At 48.0% G+C, this 19624-nt stretch overlaps 1 protein-coding gene across 7 annotated transcripts in view; it reads left to right on the forward strand.

Annotated features, from left to right (window-relative positions):
* PSD3 (pleckstrin and Sec7 domain containing 3) overlaps positions 1–19624 on the forward strand; it is a 475326-nt gene that overhangs the window by 164060 nt on the left and 291642 nt on the right. For 5 of the 7 annotated variants that reach the window (XR_010658389.1, XM_065901506.1, XM_065901507.1 and 2 more), the window contains exons 3-4: positions 3383–4397; positions 7879–8274. Coding sequence is in view for 4 of the 7 variants with exons in the window: in XM_065901506.1 (XP_065757578.1) it covers positions 3383–4397; positions 7879–8274 (1411 nt within the window). In the remaining 3 variants the exon portion in view is untranslated. Of the gene's footprint in view, positions 1–3382; positions 4398–7878; positions 8275–18882; positions 18900–19107; positions 19271–19624 lie in introns of those variants that run through there. The other 2 variants (XM_065901511.1, XM_065901510.1) reach the window with 2 other exon arrangements.

Genomic DNA, 19624 nt, shown 5'->3' on the forward strand with positions numbered 1-19624 from the left:
AGGATGCAGTGCTCCACAGATTCATCCCAGCCTCTATGACAGTCTGAGCTGTCTAGCAGCTGATCCTAAAATTCATACTGGAAATGCCAGGGGCCCAGAGTAGCCACAACAACCAGGAGAAGGAAGAACAGAGCAGGAGGATGCACACTTACTGATTTTACTTCTGCGCAGCTACGGTAATCAAGATGGTGTTACACTGGCTTCAGGTTCAATGGAGTAGAATTCAGAGTTCAGACATAAACCTTCACGTTTATGGTCAGTTGATTTTCTTCAAGGGTGTTATTGCAGTTCAGTGGGGGAAGTAATAGGTTTTTCAACAGCAGTGCTTGGACAAGTGGATAGCCACATGCGACAGAGTGAAGTTATATCTCCACACCTTGTAAAAAGTTAACTCAGAATGGATCGAAGGTCTGCATGTAGTAGCCAACACTGTAAAACTCTTAAAAAAATAATAAATCTTTGTGACCTTGGATTAGACAATAATTTGTTCCTGAGGCTGGGGAAGATTGAGGGCAGGAGAAGGGGACGACAGAGGATGAGATGGTTGGATGGCTTCACTGACTCAATGGACTTGGGTTTGGGTGGACTCTGGGAGTTGGTGATGGACAGGGAAGCCTGGTGTGCTGCGGTCCATGGGGTCGCAAAGAGTCGGACACGACTGAGTGACTGAACTGAACTGTTACTTATGACACCAGAAACATACGCAACAAAATAACAAAATAGTTAAGTTGGATTTTATCAAAATTTAAAAAAGAATTGTGCTTCAAAAAGGCGCCATCCACTAACTGGAAAGACAGCGCACAGGACGGAAGAAAGTGTCTGCAAAGTGCGTGTCTGAGGAGGAGCTTCTGTTCTGAGTGTGTAAGGGGGCCTTACACTCAGCAGCGAAAAGCCAAGTCACCCAGTTATAAAGTGGGCAAAGGGTGTGGGTGGCTGTTTCTCTGAAGAACCCACACAGATGGTCAACAAGCGTGTGACAAGGTTCTCAACACCATCAACCACTCTGCATGTGTGTGTTAAGTCTCTTCAGTCGTGTCCGACTGTGTGCGACCCTGTGAGCTGTAGACCACCAGGATCCTCTGTACATAGGGTTCTTCAGGCAGGAATCCTGGAGTAGTGGGCTGCCATCCCCTTCTCACTGCTGCTGCTAAGTCGCTTCAGTCGTGTCCGATTCTGTGCGACCCCACAGACGGCAGCCCACCAGGTACCCCCATCCCTGGGATTCTCCAGGCAAGAGCACTGGAGTGGGCTGCCATTTCCTTCTCCAAGGCATGAAAGTGAAAAGTGAAAGTGAAGTTGCTCAGTTGTGTCCGACCCTTAGCGACCCCATGGACTGCAGCCTACCAGGCTCCTCTGTCCTTGGGATTCTCCAGGCAAGAATACTGGAGTGGGTTGCCATTTCCTTCTCCTCCCTTCTCACTAGGGAAATGCAAATCAAAACCACAGTGAGGTGTCATTTCACACCCACTGTGACAGCTGTGATAAAAAATATGGACAGTATTAGAACCCTCAGACTTTGCTGGTAGGAATGTAAAATGGTGCAGTTGCTTTGGAAAGCTGGCGGTTTCTCCAAATATTAAACACAGAGTTACCATGTGACCCAGAATCCACTCATAGGTATATATCCAAGAGAACTGAAAATAAATGTAGACACAAAAACTCGTACACAAATGTTCATTATTCATAGTAGCCAAAGTGTGGAAATAACACCAATTCCTATCAGCAGATGAGTGGGAAGAAGGTACAAGGACGAACCTTGAAACCACCGTGCTATGTAAAAAAAAGGACAGTGTCTCATATTGTGTAATTCTGTTGATACGAAGTAGAACACACAGATCTATACAGACAGAAAGTAGGATGGTATTTACCAGGGCTTGAAGAGTGACGGTTAATAGATCGAGGTTTTTTGGTGGTGCTGGGAAGTGATGAAAATGTTCTAGAGTTAAATAGTAGTGATGGTCGCACAATTTTATGATATATTAAAGGTAACTGAATCTTAAAAGGGGAAAAATTAAAAGTCCTATCACATTCTTTATTGAAATATCTAAACTGTCAATATACCACAGGAAGAGAAATCTTTATTGCTTTTAACTCCGTTCCTTTTCAAAATCATAGTTTGAAAGTTCCTCCCTCCTCAGATTTCAGCAAGCCACATCCTCTGAGATCTGTCTTGTGAAGTTGTTATAAATGCTACCATCACAGAGAAGTGCTGCTTGGACCCCATCAAGGTTGATTCAAATTTAATTTAAAAATATATTTCAAATTATTAAAATGATATGAAATAGAACACACTCTAAGATGTATTACTATTTATCAGTTTTTCTGTACTGTGTACACCAGAAGTTAACTCACATTTCCAAGTTATGTCATTTTGCATATATGCCTTGGAATCAAGTCTTTCATATCATTTCATTGTATACATTCAGACAGCTGTCAAATGTTTCACTGTCGCTTGCAGTGCTTGAAAAGCAGTAACAAAAGCAACAGGTGTCCTCTGTCATAAAACTGTCTAGGCGAGGACACTACACTTCCAATGCACATGAGAATATTCTCTGTACGAGGTAACCAAAACCAAGTTCAGAAGGAAATTGGGTCCTGGGGTGACAGGACTGTAACTATTATCCAGAAATCCTCAATTTAAAGTTGTGTTTGTCAGAATGTCTTCATTGTTCTCAATAACTGCCATAGTAATAAGAAAAGGTTGTTAATTGCATCCTATATAGTAAATATATACTATTGTTTTTGCTGCTTCGTATATTGGGGTTCTGCATAAGATGCTGCTTAAATTTCATGCAGCTAGGATCCTGGAAATCTTTATACATTAAATTTCCTATTCCATTTTGACTTCACTCTCATTCCCCAGAGATGTTCTGAAAGCATCTTTTCCCCCCACAGAAATCCAACAGTGCAGGGGAAGTTTCCAGCTGAAAAAAATATTTACTGACTTTAAATAGACCATATCTTTTTTCCTGGGGCTCCGTCTCAGAGAATGCACTGCAGCGATCCTGTTAGTTCCGTCATAAGGCAATTTGTTGTTGTGCCCAGTATAAATATTTTAGTTGCTATTTCATGAGCGATATTTGGAAAGGGATACATATCCTTATTTTAATCTCTTTTTGCATATGCAGCAACCAAGTTGCATGTGTGGGAAAGAAGCTAGATTAAATTGGATTGCCTCTGTCTATGCCAGAACCTCTGTGGGTTCTCGTGTGTAAGCCCAGTGACAGGGTGTTGAGCAGCTTGTGTTGCAGAGGGTGGGGGAGGAGCCAGTGAGAGGGCCACCTGAGGATGACCGAGCGCCCGACAGGTGTGGGAATTGATTCACATACATGGGAATGTGCCGCTCAGAACGAGTCACGTGTCTCTTCTCTTCTCTTTGTAGGTGATCATGGAGGAAGCACTTTACTCCCCCCGAACGTCACGAATGAGTTTCCGGAGTATGGGACCATGGAGGGAAGCGGAGAAGGCCTGAGAGCCTCTCTGGAGTTTGATGCCGAGTCTCTGCTGCGCTGCCCGGGGGCGCTGCAGGGGGCCCAGCCCCTTGCCAGCCATCACTCCGGGCCTGTCGGTGTCGCCGGAGGACCAAAAGATGTCAGAGGGCTCCCTTCTCAAAGTCACTTCAAGGAGCCGAGTTTACAACCCATCGACTCTCTGATTTCAGCTCTGAAAGCCACAGAAGCCAGAATAGCTTCAGGAACGTTACAGGCTACAAAGGTACTGGATGGAGCTGCGGTTTCTAGGGTTTCCACTCAGCAGGGGGGACAGCAGCCAGACCCCGCCGGTCAGAAAGCAGCGAAAGCCCACGCGCCGTTCCCTGCTGGCCGTGAAAAGTCGCCCGATATACCTCTTTCAGCCAAAGTTCCGACTGAGGAGCATTTTTATTTGAGCATCCAGGAGGATCTGACTGCACTATTAACTGGAGAGACTCAAGCAGAGCCGTCCCTAAGAGCTAGTAATGGACGAAAGGGGGCCGTCCACGTGCAAGAGCCAGCTGGTCCAGCGTCCTCGGTGGGCAGCCCCGCGACCCACAGCTCAGCGGGAGGTGCTGGTTTGTTGAGAGAGAGGAGGGCTGACCAGTGTGCTCGGGGACGCCCAGCTCCGGGCAAGCATGTGGCGTTTCAAGGAGTGGAAACACTGTGGACCGGAGGGGAGGAGAGGGAGGCCCGGCACCCTGCGGACGTTCAGATGTCCCCGGGAAGGACAGCCCCTCCTGGAAGCAGAGAGTTTTCCCAAGTGCCCAGCCACCTCGTCTCGTCTGCCGCCCTGCGTGACTCCGCGCCTCCCGAGAGGCCGGGTCCGCCCGCTCCTCTGCTTGAGTCGGTAGAGGATGAAGTCTTCCTAAGGGAGGACAAGGACCACGTGGAGAGGAGGCCTGAACCGGAGAGGGTTGGGGAAAGGTGAGTTCCCGGGGTCCTGCTGCCTGTGATGTCTGCTGTGTGTGCCCCACAGCGAGGTTCACGACGTCCTCCGCAGAAGGGAAGAGAAGTGACCGTGTGCGGCGTTGCTTCTGACGTTGTCCACGTGGGGAGACTGTGAACCCTAAACTGGGCGGACGGACCCATTTCTGCCTTTTTTTTTTTTTTGGTATTTGACAGGTTTCAAGTTCTCTAGCGTCACCATAACTAAACACCCCACAGTTACCTTTCATAAGGAAAGATAATTGTGGAAAGGTCTGGACTCTTTTGACACATCCTGTAGCCGTTGCAGCCTAGCTCAGGCACTTCTGGCTACAGCCCCGTTGTCTGCAAACAGCCCCTGTACATGTAGGAACGCAAAGGCTCTGGCGTGGGCTGCCTCAGTTTTCTCGGCTTAGAGAGGCCGTCAGGAGGTCAGAGTCCAGTTGTTCCAGGCACTGACATGGGACTCCCTTCTCGCAAGCAGCTTGTTTGAATTATGGCCCTGATGACGAAACCTGGCATCATATGGTATTTCCTGGACTTCCTCTACACTTCTGGCATCCGTACCAGCTGAGAGCCTGGAGAGATGGAAGCCGTGCGCGTCCGTCTGCACTTCCTGAGCTCGTGGTCTGACCGTAGAGAGCTCCTTTCGGCAAAGTCATTTCAAATGTGTGCCATCTCGTCTCCCGTCAGCCCTCCACCTTTGGTAGTTCACAGGAGAACATGTGTTGCGCCTGAAGGGTTTTGCTTGTTTGTTGTAAGGAGATGCCTTTTGCTCCGGGGTTGACTCACAGATCCGCTGTCAGGACTCCTCTCCCTGCCTTCCCCAGCCCCTTCACAGAGAGCCTGCAGACTTCCTCAGAAGGCGCCCTGCTATGTGGCACGTGGTTCCCTAATTACCCTCCCACTGGGGTCTGCGCTTCTGCAGGTTTATTCGTTCATTCCTCCTTTCCCTCCTGTCCTTCCACAAATGGTTTTCCGTTGTCTGCTGTGTCCCTGATATGGCTAGAGATGCTGGGCGTGAAAGGAATCTTCAAAATGGACGTGGCCCTGGGGAGTCCCTGATGGTCCCGTGATTAGGCCTCTGTGCCTCCTCTGCAGGGGGCGTGCGTTCCTTCTCTGGTTGGAAACTCAGATCCCACAAGCGCTGTGGCGTGGCCAGGAAAGAAAAAAAAAAAACATGGAGACTAGACATGACCTCTGGTCCCTGACCTCATGAGGTTTGCTGCAGGAGGTCGACACACTAATAATGATGGGGCCTCCAACTGTGTTGGGTTCTATCAAGGAAAAGAAGGGACACCTTGAATGCAGGAGAGAGGCTGATTCAATTGATGGCTTGGGGAAGGCCTCTCTGTGTAAGTGGTGATTAGGCTGAGACTTAAGGATTCAGTAGGAGTTTGCGGGGCAGAGAATGGGGAGAATAGTCTAGGCGGAGGGAGCCACATGGGCTGGTAAAGGACGGCTGCTGTCGCTAAGTGAGTGTGCTTCCTGGAGCCTGCGACACAGAGGCCTCCAGGCTCCTTTTAAGGTGTAACACTCCCCCTGTGTGGCTGGACCCTCGCAGCTGGGGGCGGGTGGGGGGTGAGTGAGCAGGGTTGTGTGAGGGCTTCCTCCCTGAGCTTCCCGCTTCACTGCCAGCCCCCTGAGGGGCCATGAAGGCTTGGGACCCAGAATGCTGTTTGGTTTGGGGTGGACCAGTAATTTGGCTTCCCTGGCGGCTCAGATGGTAAAGAATCTGCCTGCAAGGTGGGAGACCCAGGTTTGATCCGTGGGTCTGGAAGATCCCCTGGAGAAGGGAATGGCTACCCACTTGAGTATACTTGCCTGAAAAATTCTGTGGACAGGAGGAGCCTGGCGGGCTACACTCCACAGGGTCACAAAGAGTCTTCACTGGCTGTTTCTCAACCTAACTCGCTCTGCAGTCTTGTCTTCTTGTCACCAGGGGGCAGCCCTTGAGTTCTTGAGGGCTATTGGTCTTATTTAATCAGAAAATATTAACAGGACTTAAGAAAGCTTAGTGTATTTTTTGGGCTTCCCTGGTGGCTCAGATGGTAAAGAATCCACCTGGGTTCGATCCCTGGGTTGGAAAGATCCCCTGGAGGAGGGCATGACAACCCACTCCAGTATTCTTGCCTGGAGAATCCCCATGGACAGAGGAGCCTGGTGGGCTGCAGTCCATGGGGTCTCAAAGAGTCAGACAAGCACAAGTGTATTTTTAGTCTGCCAAGTTTACACAATATATTTATCATCTTCTATTGATATTAGAACTGATAGTAGCTGTAATTTAAATTTGTGGAGTTCAATTGGCTAAATGAGAATTTAACATTGTATTCACATGTTTGTTGGACTTAGTGTGTTCACATACTAGGAGCTAGCTTGAAAGTATATTAAATTGTATAGAGGATAGCCCAGCATATGTGTGCTAAGAGTGTTTTCAACCTGAACATCTTTCTATGATATCTTCCTTCCCAAATGTATTGACATTTTGTTGTTGTTGTTGTTATTCATTCACTAAGTTGTGTCTGACTATTTGAGAGCTCATGGATTGCAGCACGTTAGGCTTCTCTGTCCTTCGACATCTCCCAGAGCTTACTCAAACTCATGTCCATCGAGTCAGTGGTGCCATCCAACCATCTCATCTCTGTTGCCTTCTTCTCCTGTCTTCAATCTTTCCCAGCGTTAGAGTCTTTTCCAATGAGTCAGCTCTTCGCATCAGGTGGCCAAAGTATTGGAGCTTCAGCATCAGTCCTTCCAATGAATATTCAGGACTGATTTCCTTTAGGATTGACTGGTTGAATCTCCTTGCAGTCCAAGGGACTCTTGAGAGTCTTCTCCAATGCCATCAAAAGCATCAATTCTTCAGTGTTCAGCTTTCTTTATAGTCCAGCTCTCACATCTGTACCTGACAACTGGAAAAACCATAGCTTTGACTATATAGACGTTTGTCGGCAAAGTGATGTCTCTGATTTTCAATACACTGTTAGGTTGGTCAGAGCTATTCTTCCAAGGAGCAAGCGTCTTTTAATTTCATGGCTGCAGTCACCATCCGCATTGATTTTGGAGCCCCAAAGATAAAGTCTGTCACTGTTTCCATTGTCTCCCCATCTATTTGCCATGAAGTGATGGGACTGGATGCCATGATCTTAGTTTTCTGAACGTTGAGTTTTAAGCCAACTTTTTCACTCTGCTCTTTCACTTTAATCAAGAGGCTCTTTAGTTCTTCTTTGCTTTCTGCTGTAAGGGTGGTGTCACCTGCATATCTGAGGTTACTGATATTTCTCCCGGCAATCTTGATTCCAGCTTGTGATTCACCCGGCATTTCTGATGTACCCCACCTGTAGGTTAAATATATTGACATAAACCGAATGAATACAGGTGCTAGCTCTACAGGCTGCTACCTTTTTCATATGGTTGGAGAGGAGAAGGTAAAATGAAAAAATTAACCTAATATTGAAATTCTTCACTTCGATGTGCTTTCCAGGACTCTCGAGCAAGCAGAGCACTTGCGGGGTGGAGATGATGACATCCTTGGGTCTGGATACGCAGAAGACTCCACCGACGTGTACAGCTCCCAGTTCGAGACGATTTTGGACAACACCTCTTTATACTACAGCGCTGAGTCCTTGGAGACTTTGTATTCAGAGCCCGACAGCTACTTCAGCTTTGAAATGCCCCTCACTCCAATGATACAGCAGCGCATTAAGGAAGGCGGGCAGTTCCTCGAGAGGACGTCACTGGGAGGACAGCAGGACGTCCTGAGCATCTCGGCAGATGGCGGGATAGTGATGGGCTATTCCAGTGGGGTCACCAACGGGCTGAGTGGCTCCAGTAACTCCATCTACGCGAAAGGCACCCCAGAGATCGCTTTCTGGGGAAGGTACTGGTCCTGATCTCTTAATTTCGTGCTGGTGGTTTCTGTAGCATTTCCCCCCCCCCCGAGTGTGGAACCTGTTTGGAGAGCACTGGGCCGGTTTCCGTGGATGTAAGTGAGTGGCGTGAGTGAAAAGCAGTTTGGGTTTTCCGGGCAGGTAGGGTACAAGGCTGCCAAATTGCAGCCTCTGGACGTTCTGTTGGCCGTGTATCTTGTATTCCCACAGGTAAACTGGGCCCCACGCAGATTCTGTGGGTGGGGAGTGGGCATTAGTGCCCAGGATGCAGCTTTGGTGGCCTTGCCCCGGCCCGGTGCTGGAAGGGGTGTCGGCAGAGCTCGGCTTGCCTTCTGCCTCTGGCATTGCTTGATGACTTGGGGCGGGTCTCTGATTAGGCTAGAGATTCCTTGATTGTCAGTTGAGGCTGTCGGTTTAGACAGTGACTACAGTCTCTTTCGGCCCTTGGCTCTTTGAGGTTCCATTCTGTTGGGACGTCCTCCTGAGACAGTGAGAGGGGATCTGATAATAAGGAGGCTTGATAGGTTTGATCCCTTGGTCAACGCCATATTTATTTTCTCTCTTTACTTTATGTTTTAAGCCTGCTTGGAACACAAAATGCGAAGTTACCTAGGATTTATGTGTCCTGCTATCCTCTAGTGATTCCCTGTCTTTTTATGGATTATCCAGCATTTCACCTCTTCTTGTTCATCACTCTGGGGCCATTTACCTGTCCTTCAACATCTCCATAAGTGGGCAGAGAATGCTAAACTTCCTAATGATTTTATGAATTTAGTTTTACTATGTTTTTCCTGACTGGGGAGGTGAAGGGGAGGGTAAACGGGGATAAATTTTTAAAGTTGTATGAAAAAATGTGAATGCTTTTTTTAGAAGTCACTATTCATATTGCAGGTTTCTGCTGAGCCTGTTTTGATGATCAGTCTGTCCTGTGTTAAGCATTTCCTATTAGCAGTTTATAGGTTTATAGTTCACTGGATGAGCACGTTCAGGCCTGGCACGTGGTAACCCCGCAGCTCTGCATTGCCGTGTGAAATAGACCATGGGTGTTCCTTGTCTTCTTGGGCCACACAGTCTCAGAGGCAGAAGACCGTGGTCTGAATTTCTTGGATAAACCACTTATTCTCTCTGAAACCCCTTTTGTTTATCTGCATAGCGGGGCCAATGATATTTAGTATGCTGTGTGGCCATGGGATTTAAAGAGTTAATATGGATTAAAACACTAGCACCGTACCTGGTACAGAGTGGAGCCGGAGCAAATGCGTGAATTAGAACTGGATGATGGAGCCGCATTTACACTTCCTGGATCTATAAGAGGGGATGTCCCTGAGGGAAGAGCACATCTCTGAGGGGGATGTTTCTAGAAGGGGCCCGAGAGAGGAGTGTCTCTAAGGGGACCCGCTTGAGAGGAGTGTGTCCTTGGGTGGACGGTGCCACTTTAGTCCTTTAGTTTCACCGTGGTCTCTGGTAACTATAAGGTGTGATAAAATGCAGATAATTTCATTGAAATTCCAATCCAGCTTTCTGGAGTTGTTGATATTACAGGTCTGAAATAGGTTGGACCTGAGGTATTTTGGGCTGAGAGGCTTTGCTGCAGAAGCCACAGGGAGGGTAAACTCTGCAAGGAGATCCAACCAATCCATCCTAAAGGAAATCAGTCCTGAATATTCATTGGAAGGATTGATGTTGAAAATACTTTGGCCACCTGATGCGGAGAACTGACTCCTTGGAAAAGACCCCGATGCTGGGAAAGATTGAAGGCAGGAGGAGAAGGGGATGACAGAGGATGAGATGGTTGGATGGCATCACCTACTCAATGGACGTGAGTTTGAGTAAACTCCGGGAGTTGGTGATGGACAGGGAGGCCTGGCGTGCTGCAGTCCATGGGGTCACAAAGAGTCAGACATGACTGAGTGACTGAACTGAACTGAAACTCAGCAAGGGTTTCCCTAGTAGTTCAGCTGGTAAAGAATCCACCTGCAATGAGGAGACCCTGGTTTGATTCCTGAGTCGGTACAATCCCCTGGAGAAGGGTTAGGCTACCCACTCCAGTATTCTTGGGCTTCCCTGGTGGCTCAGATGGTAAAGAATTCACCTGCAATGTGGGAGACCTTGGTTCGATCCCTGGTTTCGGAAGATCCCCTGGAGGAGGGCATGGCAACCCACTCCAGTATTCTTGCCTGGAGAATCCTGATGGACAGAGGAGCCTGGAGAGCTACAGTCCATGGGGTCGCAAAGAGTCGAACATGACTGAGTGACTAAATGCAGCACAGCACAAACTCAGCAAGGCAGTGGTTTGCAGAGACCTGTGATAGCCATCATTGGCACCAGCATGGGTGCCAGCCGTTAGTGCAGCAGAGCTGGGTGGTTAAGAGAGAGTCCTGGGGTCAGTTATATTATTTTAGCGCCCCAGATTTAGGCAGGACTGTTCTTTAGGTGAACTTGAGATGAAGTTTCAACCGCATCACCTGGATTGTCAGACTATGAAATCTTGCCCATCGATGAGATCCAATTCCAATACTGAATGGGAAGCATGTTAGAGACGAGCTCTGGCACTGTCTCAACTTCCTTGAGCAGCGCTAGCAGTGTGGACAGACCAGGTTGGCAGGAGGCTTTTTTTATTTTTGTGATTCAGGGTTAAAAAGTATGATGGACTCAATGATTCTAAGAAATGTTAGGGAGTCTGGAATAACTTGCCTGTTTCTTTACCTTCTCTGTCTTCTTGGTGCTTTGGAGAAATTGTAGCACCAGAGGAATCATGGGTTGAAGAGTTATAACATTTTCCAACTTGAAGGGGGCCTTAGCTAGCCCTGTTTTACAGTGAAGAATCTGAGTCTGAGTCAGATGGGGTAGCGTTAGCTGGTCACAGCTCTTGTACCAGAATTCAAATCGCCTGACTCCTAGTCCTGGTGCATTCACTGTTCTAGGCTGCCTGGTTTCATGTCTGTATTCTTTCTAATTTCCCTAATTTCTCTCATGCCATATGTTAATGGAGCCAGAAGTCTGAGTTGGTAATTATAGACGTGGTGGTGGTGGTTGGTGGGTGTGTGTGTTCAATTGCAGAAAAAAATTTTCCAGGTCATTGATAAATGTGTCTCCATAAATTTTTAAGGTAATCAATGATGAGGTAATCAATTTCTTCTGCATTCAACATCCCTCCGCAGAGGTAAGGCACAGACAGAGGCCTTGGGCCTGTTAAGGAAATCCGGACCAGGATGCTGACAACACAGCTGTCACCCCTGTTGACTTTCCTTAGTCAGGGTTTCAAGGAGAAAAACATTCAAAGTTTATTCAGAAGTGTTGTGGCAAGACAGCACAGCAAAAGTGATAAATAAAGCAAGTGTGTGTGCCCAACTTTCCAGCTCTACTCACTGGCCTCTCCTGTTTCCTTGGGAGCAGACTGGGGGATCTGGCTCTGTTGGATAAAGTGAACTCTGAAGAAGTCAGGAAGGAGAGGGCCTGATAAGGCTAAGCTAGGCTGATAACACTGCCTTGGTTCCAGCTGGACCTGAACCAAAAGAATGAAGCCCGTTCCTGCTGAGGTATTGATTTTGATATATAAAGTGTCAGAGAACATCGCAAGATGACTTTCAGTTCAGTTCCGTTCAGTCGCTCACTTTAGGTAGCCTCTAAACCCCATCTTGTGCGCTGTGCATCGTATGTATGCCATAGGTTTTATTTCTTTAGTTAAGGAAGGTTCTTAATCCTCATACTAAGCTAAGAGAAAGGAGCGTTAGTGTTCTGATTTTCCGCAGAAGGAAACTAAGGCTCAGAGCAGTTGGGTAACTTGCTCAGTCACAGGAATGGTCGGTGCCACGCCCAGGATTTCCACCCAGGCCGTTAGGCTCCAGAGACCATTTATTTTTGGCCTCAAAACCAAAGTATTTCTGCTTGACCTTGCCTAGGTGTATTTTTAAATACTTTTCTGTATCAGCATGTGGTTTTACTCTGTCGGTCAAGATGATTTCAGCGGTGGTTTCTGACTGATTTCTCCTGAATGTCGGATGACGCTGTTCTCTGTCATTGGGCTTCCTGAAGGAGACGGTGTAGTTGGGGAGGGTGGCCAGCACGCGTGGCACTCCAGCCCAGCTCCGTGCCCTCTCTGGATCGCCACCCAGACCTGGGTTTAGCCAGGCTTTGTGGCCAGAGGGGGACTGAGCTCCGCTCACTTTAAAGCTGTAATACTCCAAAACCAGGTTAGGAAGGAGTGTGTGTGGTGACTGTCTTTTAAAGGATTATGCACCTTTGTCTTATCAGATAGATCTGAGAAGGCCCCTTAAGATCCTGGAATCACTCTGGCAGGAATAGTTAAATCCTCTCAGGCGCCTGAACACTGATGTTGACCAGAGAGCCCCATGCCCATCAGGAAAGAGGTCCGCATGAATGGAACACGATATTTTGGTGAAGGAGCAAAGCGAAGCATCCCCTCCCCTTGTGGTCCAGCACAGGAGCACCCGGCTGACGGGGTCGCGGTGCTGTGTGGGGTCCAGTCACACGGCTCCCAAATTAGAAAGGGCAATTACAGACTTTCAGTTACACGTGTCTGATGCATTCCTTTGTGTCTGGGTGCTGCTCCTTCGCCGGCCCATCCCCTGAGGACTGCGGCTCCTGTCGGTGAGTCCTGACCCGAGGCCTGCAGAGCACGTGTGTGGCCACTGTGGGCATGCCCGGGGCTGAGTGCTGTTTATTTCTGTTGAGCTTGGGTCCAGCAGACAGGAAAAGAGGGGCAGCAAATACAGCCGTGTGGCAGGCGCTTCTCTTCTGGTTCTCTGAAACACACAGCAGAGCTGCCCTTTAAAAGTACCTTTCCGGTGTAACAGGTACACTGGATGTCTGGCTTCCCAGTCGTTCTTTCAGTTGGCGCTCAGGTCCCGAGGAGCCCAGCAGGGGGGTGGATGACATCTGTGTGCAGCTGTTATGCCTGGGGAGTGCTCCGTCCACTCCAGCTGGAGCTGTGGATTTTCTGCCTGCCTCTTTTCTCCCCTTCCTCAAATGAGATGCTGACATTGGAAGTGCTTTTTTCTTCCTCTGTTTTTCTTTTTCTTTAGTGTCTTTCTGTCTAGGAAAATGTGACATGAAACCGTGCTTAGAGAAATTTGTTGAAGTAAATTTCAAATATTTTTTTGACATTCAGACGTAAAGCCTGCAGGCATTTAACTGATTACTTAATGTTATTTTTGGCCATGCCCTGCTGCCTGTGGTGTCTCAGTTCCCCACCAGGGATGGAGCCTGAGTCCCGGCAGCGGAGGGCTTCCCTGGTGGCTCAGACTGTAACAGTGTCTGCCTACAATGCAGGAGACCCAGTTTCAGTCCCTGGGTCGGGAAGATCCCCTGGAGAAGGAAATGGCAACCCACTCCAGTATTCTAGCCTGGAGAGTCCTATGGACAGAGGAGCCTGGCGGGCTGCAGTCCATGGGGTTGCACAGAGTTGGACACGACTGAGCGACTCGCCGAGCCTGGCAGTGAAAGTGCTGAGTCCTCCCACTGGCCTGCCAGGGACTTCCCTGGAGGTATTTTAATATAAAGTAAAATATTAAAGTCACATGACGCTAGCTAAGCTGGTAACAGGAAAAGGTCTTGGTCTCGTGAACTTGTTTTGGGGGATCCAGTGGGGAATCCCTGCCTCGTAGGTTCATTACTCCTGCTCTAGTGATGTCTTCAGACTTTCCTCTCATGTTTTAAAAGTAGTTCTGTAGAAAGTCGGTTTTCATTTCCTCTTTGAGCCTCCTGAAGGAGTTATGATGGTGAGGTGTTTTTTTTTTTCTTTTTTTTTAACTCCAAAGGAGTCCTTGCTCGGTGCTGAGGGTGGAGGCTTTCCAGGGTTTCAGAACCAGTCATATCTGGGTTCAGATCCTGCCTCAGATAACTTACTAGGGGTGTGACCTTGAGTAAGTTACAGAGCATCAGGGAACCTTTCCAACTATAAAATGGAATGAATAACACCTATTTAGAAGCAAAGGACATTAAGTGGGAAAAAAAAAATCAAGAATAGATAATTAGGTGGCTTCACAATGCCTGGCATGTAGTAGGATATAAATGTAGAATAATAGTACTGTTAACAGTAATAACCCGGAGAAGAGCTGTCACGCCAGCCCACCGCCTCTGAGCTGTCTGAAGCACCTGTTAATGAGAGTCCTGAAACTTCACTTTCTCTCATAAATATCAGTGTACAGTGGTGGGCTGGTGTAACTATGGGGATTTGGGACTGGAAGACAGGAGGTCACGTCATCCCCTCTGCTGGCTGCTTGGCCCCGGGCAGGTTGTATCACTTCGATGAACCTCCCATTCCTCCTTATCGGTAAAATGGAAATAATGTTGCTGCCCAATTTATAGTTCTCTTGTAACAATTTGCTAAGTTGTAGTTTGTGGGTTTTCATTTTAAACCTATCATGAGTTTTGCAGCAGTCTCAGTAGTAGTCTAATGAATATAAGAAAATAGCAAAAGCCTGAAAAATAAGGAAAAGACACAAGGATCTGGTGAATGTTTGAATCGAGGATGTGTGGGCTGTGTCAAAGTAATTGTGACATTTCCACTGTGGATGAGATGGTCAGATGGCATCACCGACTGATGGACATGAGTTTGACCAAGCTCCGGGAGTTGGTGATGGACAGGGAAGCCTGGTGTGCTGCAGCCCATGGCATTGCAAAGAATCAGACATGGCTGAGTGATTGAACTGAACCAGTGTAGACGACTTATGAAGTCTGGAGATGGCAGGAGTCGGGGAGAGCAGCAGGGTTTGTAGGAAGGCTCCTGGCAGTGGGGTCCATCACACAGATTGTTTGAGAAGAGGGAGGACCCTCGTGTGCGGGGACATGGAGTCCCATCTAGAGGGAGGGTCGCCTGAGCTCAGGAGGGCGAGGGTGGGGAGGCTGGGCTGGAGAGGGGCTCACAGGAGCCCTGGTGCTGCCCATGCGGCTTTCTGATGCCCCCTGGGCAGAGCGAATGCCCGCCTGCGGTTCCCGGCAGGGTCTGGTTGTCAGGGAGCCGGCGTGGTCGTCCTCTCGGCAGGCCTGGGGGCCCGTCTCCCTGCTTGCTGGGGCCTCCTGTGTACATCGGTGATGACTTTAGGAACTGGTCCTGAATTTGACATAGGGTTTCCCAGAAGTGTTCTAAGTCTGTAGTTTAAACCATATGACATACAAAGTAAAGTCCTGGGTCTTGGTGTGAAGAGTGCTGGGGGTGCTGGCTGAGTGGATGACCTTCCATCACAGACTGTACTGAAAGACTTCAGACGACAAAGGGCATTGGGGTTGCATGTTATTACACGGAGAATCGTGGCTCGAAATGAAAACTGATTGGCAGCTAGTTTAGCTGGTCAGGTTGATCCAGCAGTCTATTCCTGTATCAGTGCACTATTTCACTTTTAAAGGAAACAGTAACATTTTCTCTCAGCAGACCTCACTCAACCCAAGATATGCAACATTGGATGAGAAATTTTATCCATTGATCCAATGGAGAAGAAAAAAGACAGAAACCCTTCCCAAATAAAGTTCTTGGAAAGCATTTTGCATACAAGTATCCTCTTCTCAGAGCCCCTCATGGGTGTTTCCAGTGCTTTGATCCTGTTTCTTGTTTTCTCCCCTGGATCTTAGAAACCGTCTGTAAGCTGCAGTACAGAGTCTTTGATAAACTGGCACAGGCTCCCAGCAGAGCCCCACTGTTCAGTACCCGAGTGGCCAGGTGAGGTGAGTGCCATCTTTCTCTTGAGTGCTAGTGAGGATTGATGTAAACCCCATCTCAACCATCTAACCCCTGAATGTTAGAGAAATGCTTCGACTTTGTAATCCCCACACCTCACTTGGTGCTTCATGTGCCTGTGCGTGAGCCTCCGTCCCCAGGTACTTTTCTCCGAATCTAGAATGATGGAAGGCAGGAGCTTTTTAAGGCGCCAACTCCCCACGCTTTACCTCCCAGATTCCGATTCTGTTGGTTTAGAGTGGCACCCAGGCAATGGGTGCCAACACAAGATTGTTGGTCTAAAATTTAAAAAAATAGAGGACGATTTTTAAAAAGAGAGAGAGAAAAAGAAAAAAGAGCCTGGTGATTCTGATATTCAGCCTAAGTTGTCAGCCTCTCATCTTGGAGCTTGTTAGAAATGAGTATGCAGACCTCACCTCTGAGCTACTCAATCAAAGTGTGTATTTTAACCAACTCCTGTAAGCACTCTACAGTTTGAGAAGCGTGAGAAATTATTAACGGCAGAATGCAGACCCGAGTGAGACAGTCCCTGTTCTCAGGGGGACAGGCCTGCTGTAGATCACTGCTGCTGGCAGGGAGAAATCTCTTTTAATAGAGGTTCTTACACGTGAGTGGCCCTGGCTCTGAACCTGGAAACGATTTCTTGTGTGTCGTGTCCTTTGGTGTCGTGACCTCAAGGTGCCCGTCCCTGCTCTAGAAATACAGAGGTTGACCCACTTTCCTGCTGGGAAGCCGTGTGGTTTCCTGGTGAAGAGTGTGGGTTACGTCAGGCTGCCTTGACTCACGTTTTGTGAATTATCACTACTAAACCTCAGCTTACTCATTTGTGAAAAGGGGTAATAATTTACTACCGCCTGATGTCTACTCACACAATGTTGGGTATGATTATCAGTAATAACAGTGCTCGAACTGTTGTCTTTAAAACTTCCTCAGAGTCACCTGCTGTGTGTGCCACAGTCAGATCAATGTAGGATGCTGTTTATCTGCAATAATAATTCTAAGAGCCTTCGATTACTTGAAGGGGAGGAGCTTTAATGATAGTTCATTGTCTGTATAATTACCCTATCTAGCAGCCCCGCCTCGAAAAGAAGGTAACATTTTCCAGTCAAGAGTAGTAATATGGAGTCTTTAGTGCAGAGAAATTAAGAGGTATTGAATAGTTATTATCGTGAAACAAAATTACAAATGTTCATTATTCACAGTCCATTCACTTAGCACCCGTGTTACGGTTCATCATGTGATGTTATACTCAGCATAGACCTGTCCCTCCTGTCAGTCAGTGAAGTTGGCAGGTCTTTAGATCTAAGACTCGGAACCTCTGAAAGAGTCCAGCACATCCTGGTGACCAGTTCTGTCAGATGAAGAACTTCATTAGTTTTTCTACACTGGGTACTAGACGCCTCCCAAAGAGGAGGCAGACAGCTTGACTCGGAATGCTGCGTGAGCCGGACACCAGGGCTCCCAGGCCCGGGCTCCCGGTCTGGGCTCTGGAGGACCCGGTGGGTGTGTGGATGTGGTCGTGGGCAGGGAGACTTGCTGGATGGAGGCACAATTAGGAACAGCTGCTCGGGCCTGGGGACTCGGGAGTTGAGGGGCTTATTAATCTCTTTTCCTCCTGGTGTGTTAGTTTTCGAGACAGCTTACTGAATACACTTAGGCAGTCATCACTTGGCTTTCACAGCCTCTGCATGTCCAAGGCACACCCAGAAGTGTTAACAAGCACCTGATCTCAGCAGCCAGTGTGAGAAATAAAGCGCTGCAGCGCGTGCCTCTCTCTGTGGCCCCGTCCCTCTGGTTGTCTTCTCCTAGAGAGGACCACGGCCTGTGCGTGTGCACCTGCCTTCATAGGTGTGCACCCATAAACAATATCGTGTTCATTCACACATTTTCGAACTTTATATAAGTGCCATCTTGTTTCCTTTTGTGACTCACTTATTTGTTCAATATTCGAGATTCTTTCTTACTGATTCATAAGGCCCTAGTATATTAATTATTTGCTAAATAGTATTCATTGCGTGAATGTTCACTGTAACTAATTTTCCCATTTGCATAGTATGAACATTTTGGCTGTCTTGTATTTTTGTTGTTTGAATGGCGTGGCAGTGAACATTCTAATTCGTGACTTCTTGTGCACACGTGGACTGTTTCTTTAGGTATATATTTAGGAATGAAATTGCTGGACAGTAAGTGATAATCATTTTCTGGGTGAACCAAAGAATTCTTGAAAGGGCATATTGCATTTTCTTTGAGAGTATGTAATTTTATCTACTTCCATTTATAAAACGACTTTTAGTTGTTTTATTTCCTGATCCTTATAACTCCCAAATCCCAACAAAAATATCAAGAGCCCAAATAAAAAAACATGGGAAATGAAAAGCAGCAAAACCAGTCTGCTTTCTCTTCAGGAGCTGGGATGCGGGCTCTGTCATCCACTAGTTAGGTCTGGTGCCAGTCCGTTCTGTCTGTCCCCGAGTCCTGTAGGTCCCAACTTCTCAGATGACTTGCTGCCAGTTGCTGTCTGCATCTGACAGCTGGAGTGTTACCTGTCCACTTCTGACAGTCTGAAGCAGGATTTGAACACAAGGACAAAAGAGTATTTTCATTTCATGAGAGCAGAAAGACAGAAGTAAAACTGGAAAATAGGAAAACGCAAGTCTCATAAAATCAAGCATGAATTTAATGAGTTTTATTAACACAGCTGTTTTACATAACATAAATGAATCAGATCTATTTATTGCCTATTTCAGTGATTCCTTGATAGCCAGAATGTTTGCTGTAGGAAATGATGGTCTTGCAAAACAGTATCTCAGAAACCCGTAGTGCTATTTAGGAAAAACAATGCTGAGATGAGCGCTTTTTCCTTCTTTTATTTCGCAAAAGAGGTCGGGCAGACTCTCACAGAAGCAGCGGCCACTCCGGGTAAGGCAGCGCGGCTGTCCTTTCTCCTCCCTCCGGCCGCCGGCCGTCTGGCTTCCGAAGAGTTAAGCTGGAGCTCTGTGAGGTCACGAGTGACTTCACTGGCTCCGGACTTTTGAAGTGGTCTTGGAGGGAGAGGGGAGGCCGGGGGCGAGGGGAAGTGAGTCCTGCGGCTTCTCCAGGTTCCCAGCGCAGCCCTGAGGGAGCAGCGTCCTCCTGGCAGCATGTCTCCGCGGAGTCGGGGGGAGAGGAAGCAGCTGGAGGCGGGCCCCGGAGAGCCCTGGCCCGCGATGAGGGTCTGCTGAACAGAGGGGCGGAGAATGCCCCTCGCGTCCCTGACAGCGCTGCGGGCAGGCTGTGTGCTGGCGGAGGAGGTAACCGGAGTCCACTTCATGTTCTTTGTTTGGTCCCAGGCAGTGCTGGCTTAGGTGCCGCCGTTCGGGTCAGCTCCCTCGCTCGGTCACCAGTGTCTGACTGTGCTTAGCAGAAGACTCCTTGGATCTTCAACTGTTTCATTTCAAGTGGAAAAGATCGTAAGAAGTCTTAGAAACTTAGGGAAATGAGAATCCCTGGATGCTGTTTTGTAAACGAGGACGACTGAAGCGCCCAGGGTGTGTTCCTGCGGGCTCTGATGCGTGGGCAGTGAGGGGCTCCCCTGATGGGCCCCGCTGCCCTTTGGGGCCACAGGCATTGCGCTGCCAGCCGCCCCCTTCTTAACTTCAGGTGCC

This window comes from Muntiacus reevesi, chromosome 10 (genome assembly GCF_963930625.1).
Source record: "Muntiacus reevesi chromosome 10, mMunRee1.1, whole genome shotgun sequence".
NCBI lineage: Eukaryota > Metazoa > Chordata > Mammalia > Artiodactyla > Cervidae > Muntiacus > Muntiacus reevesi.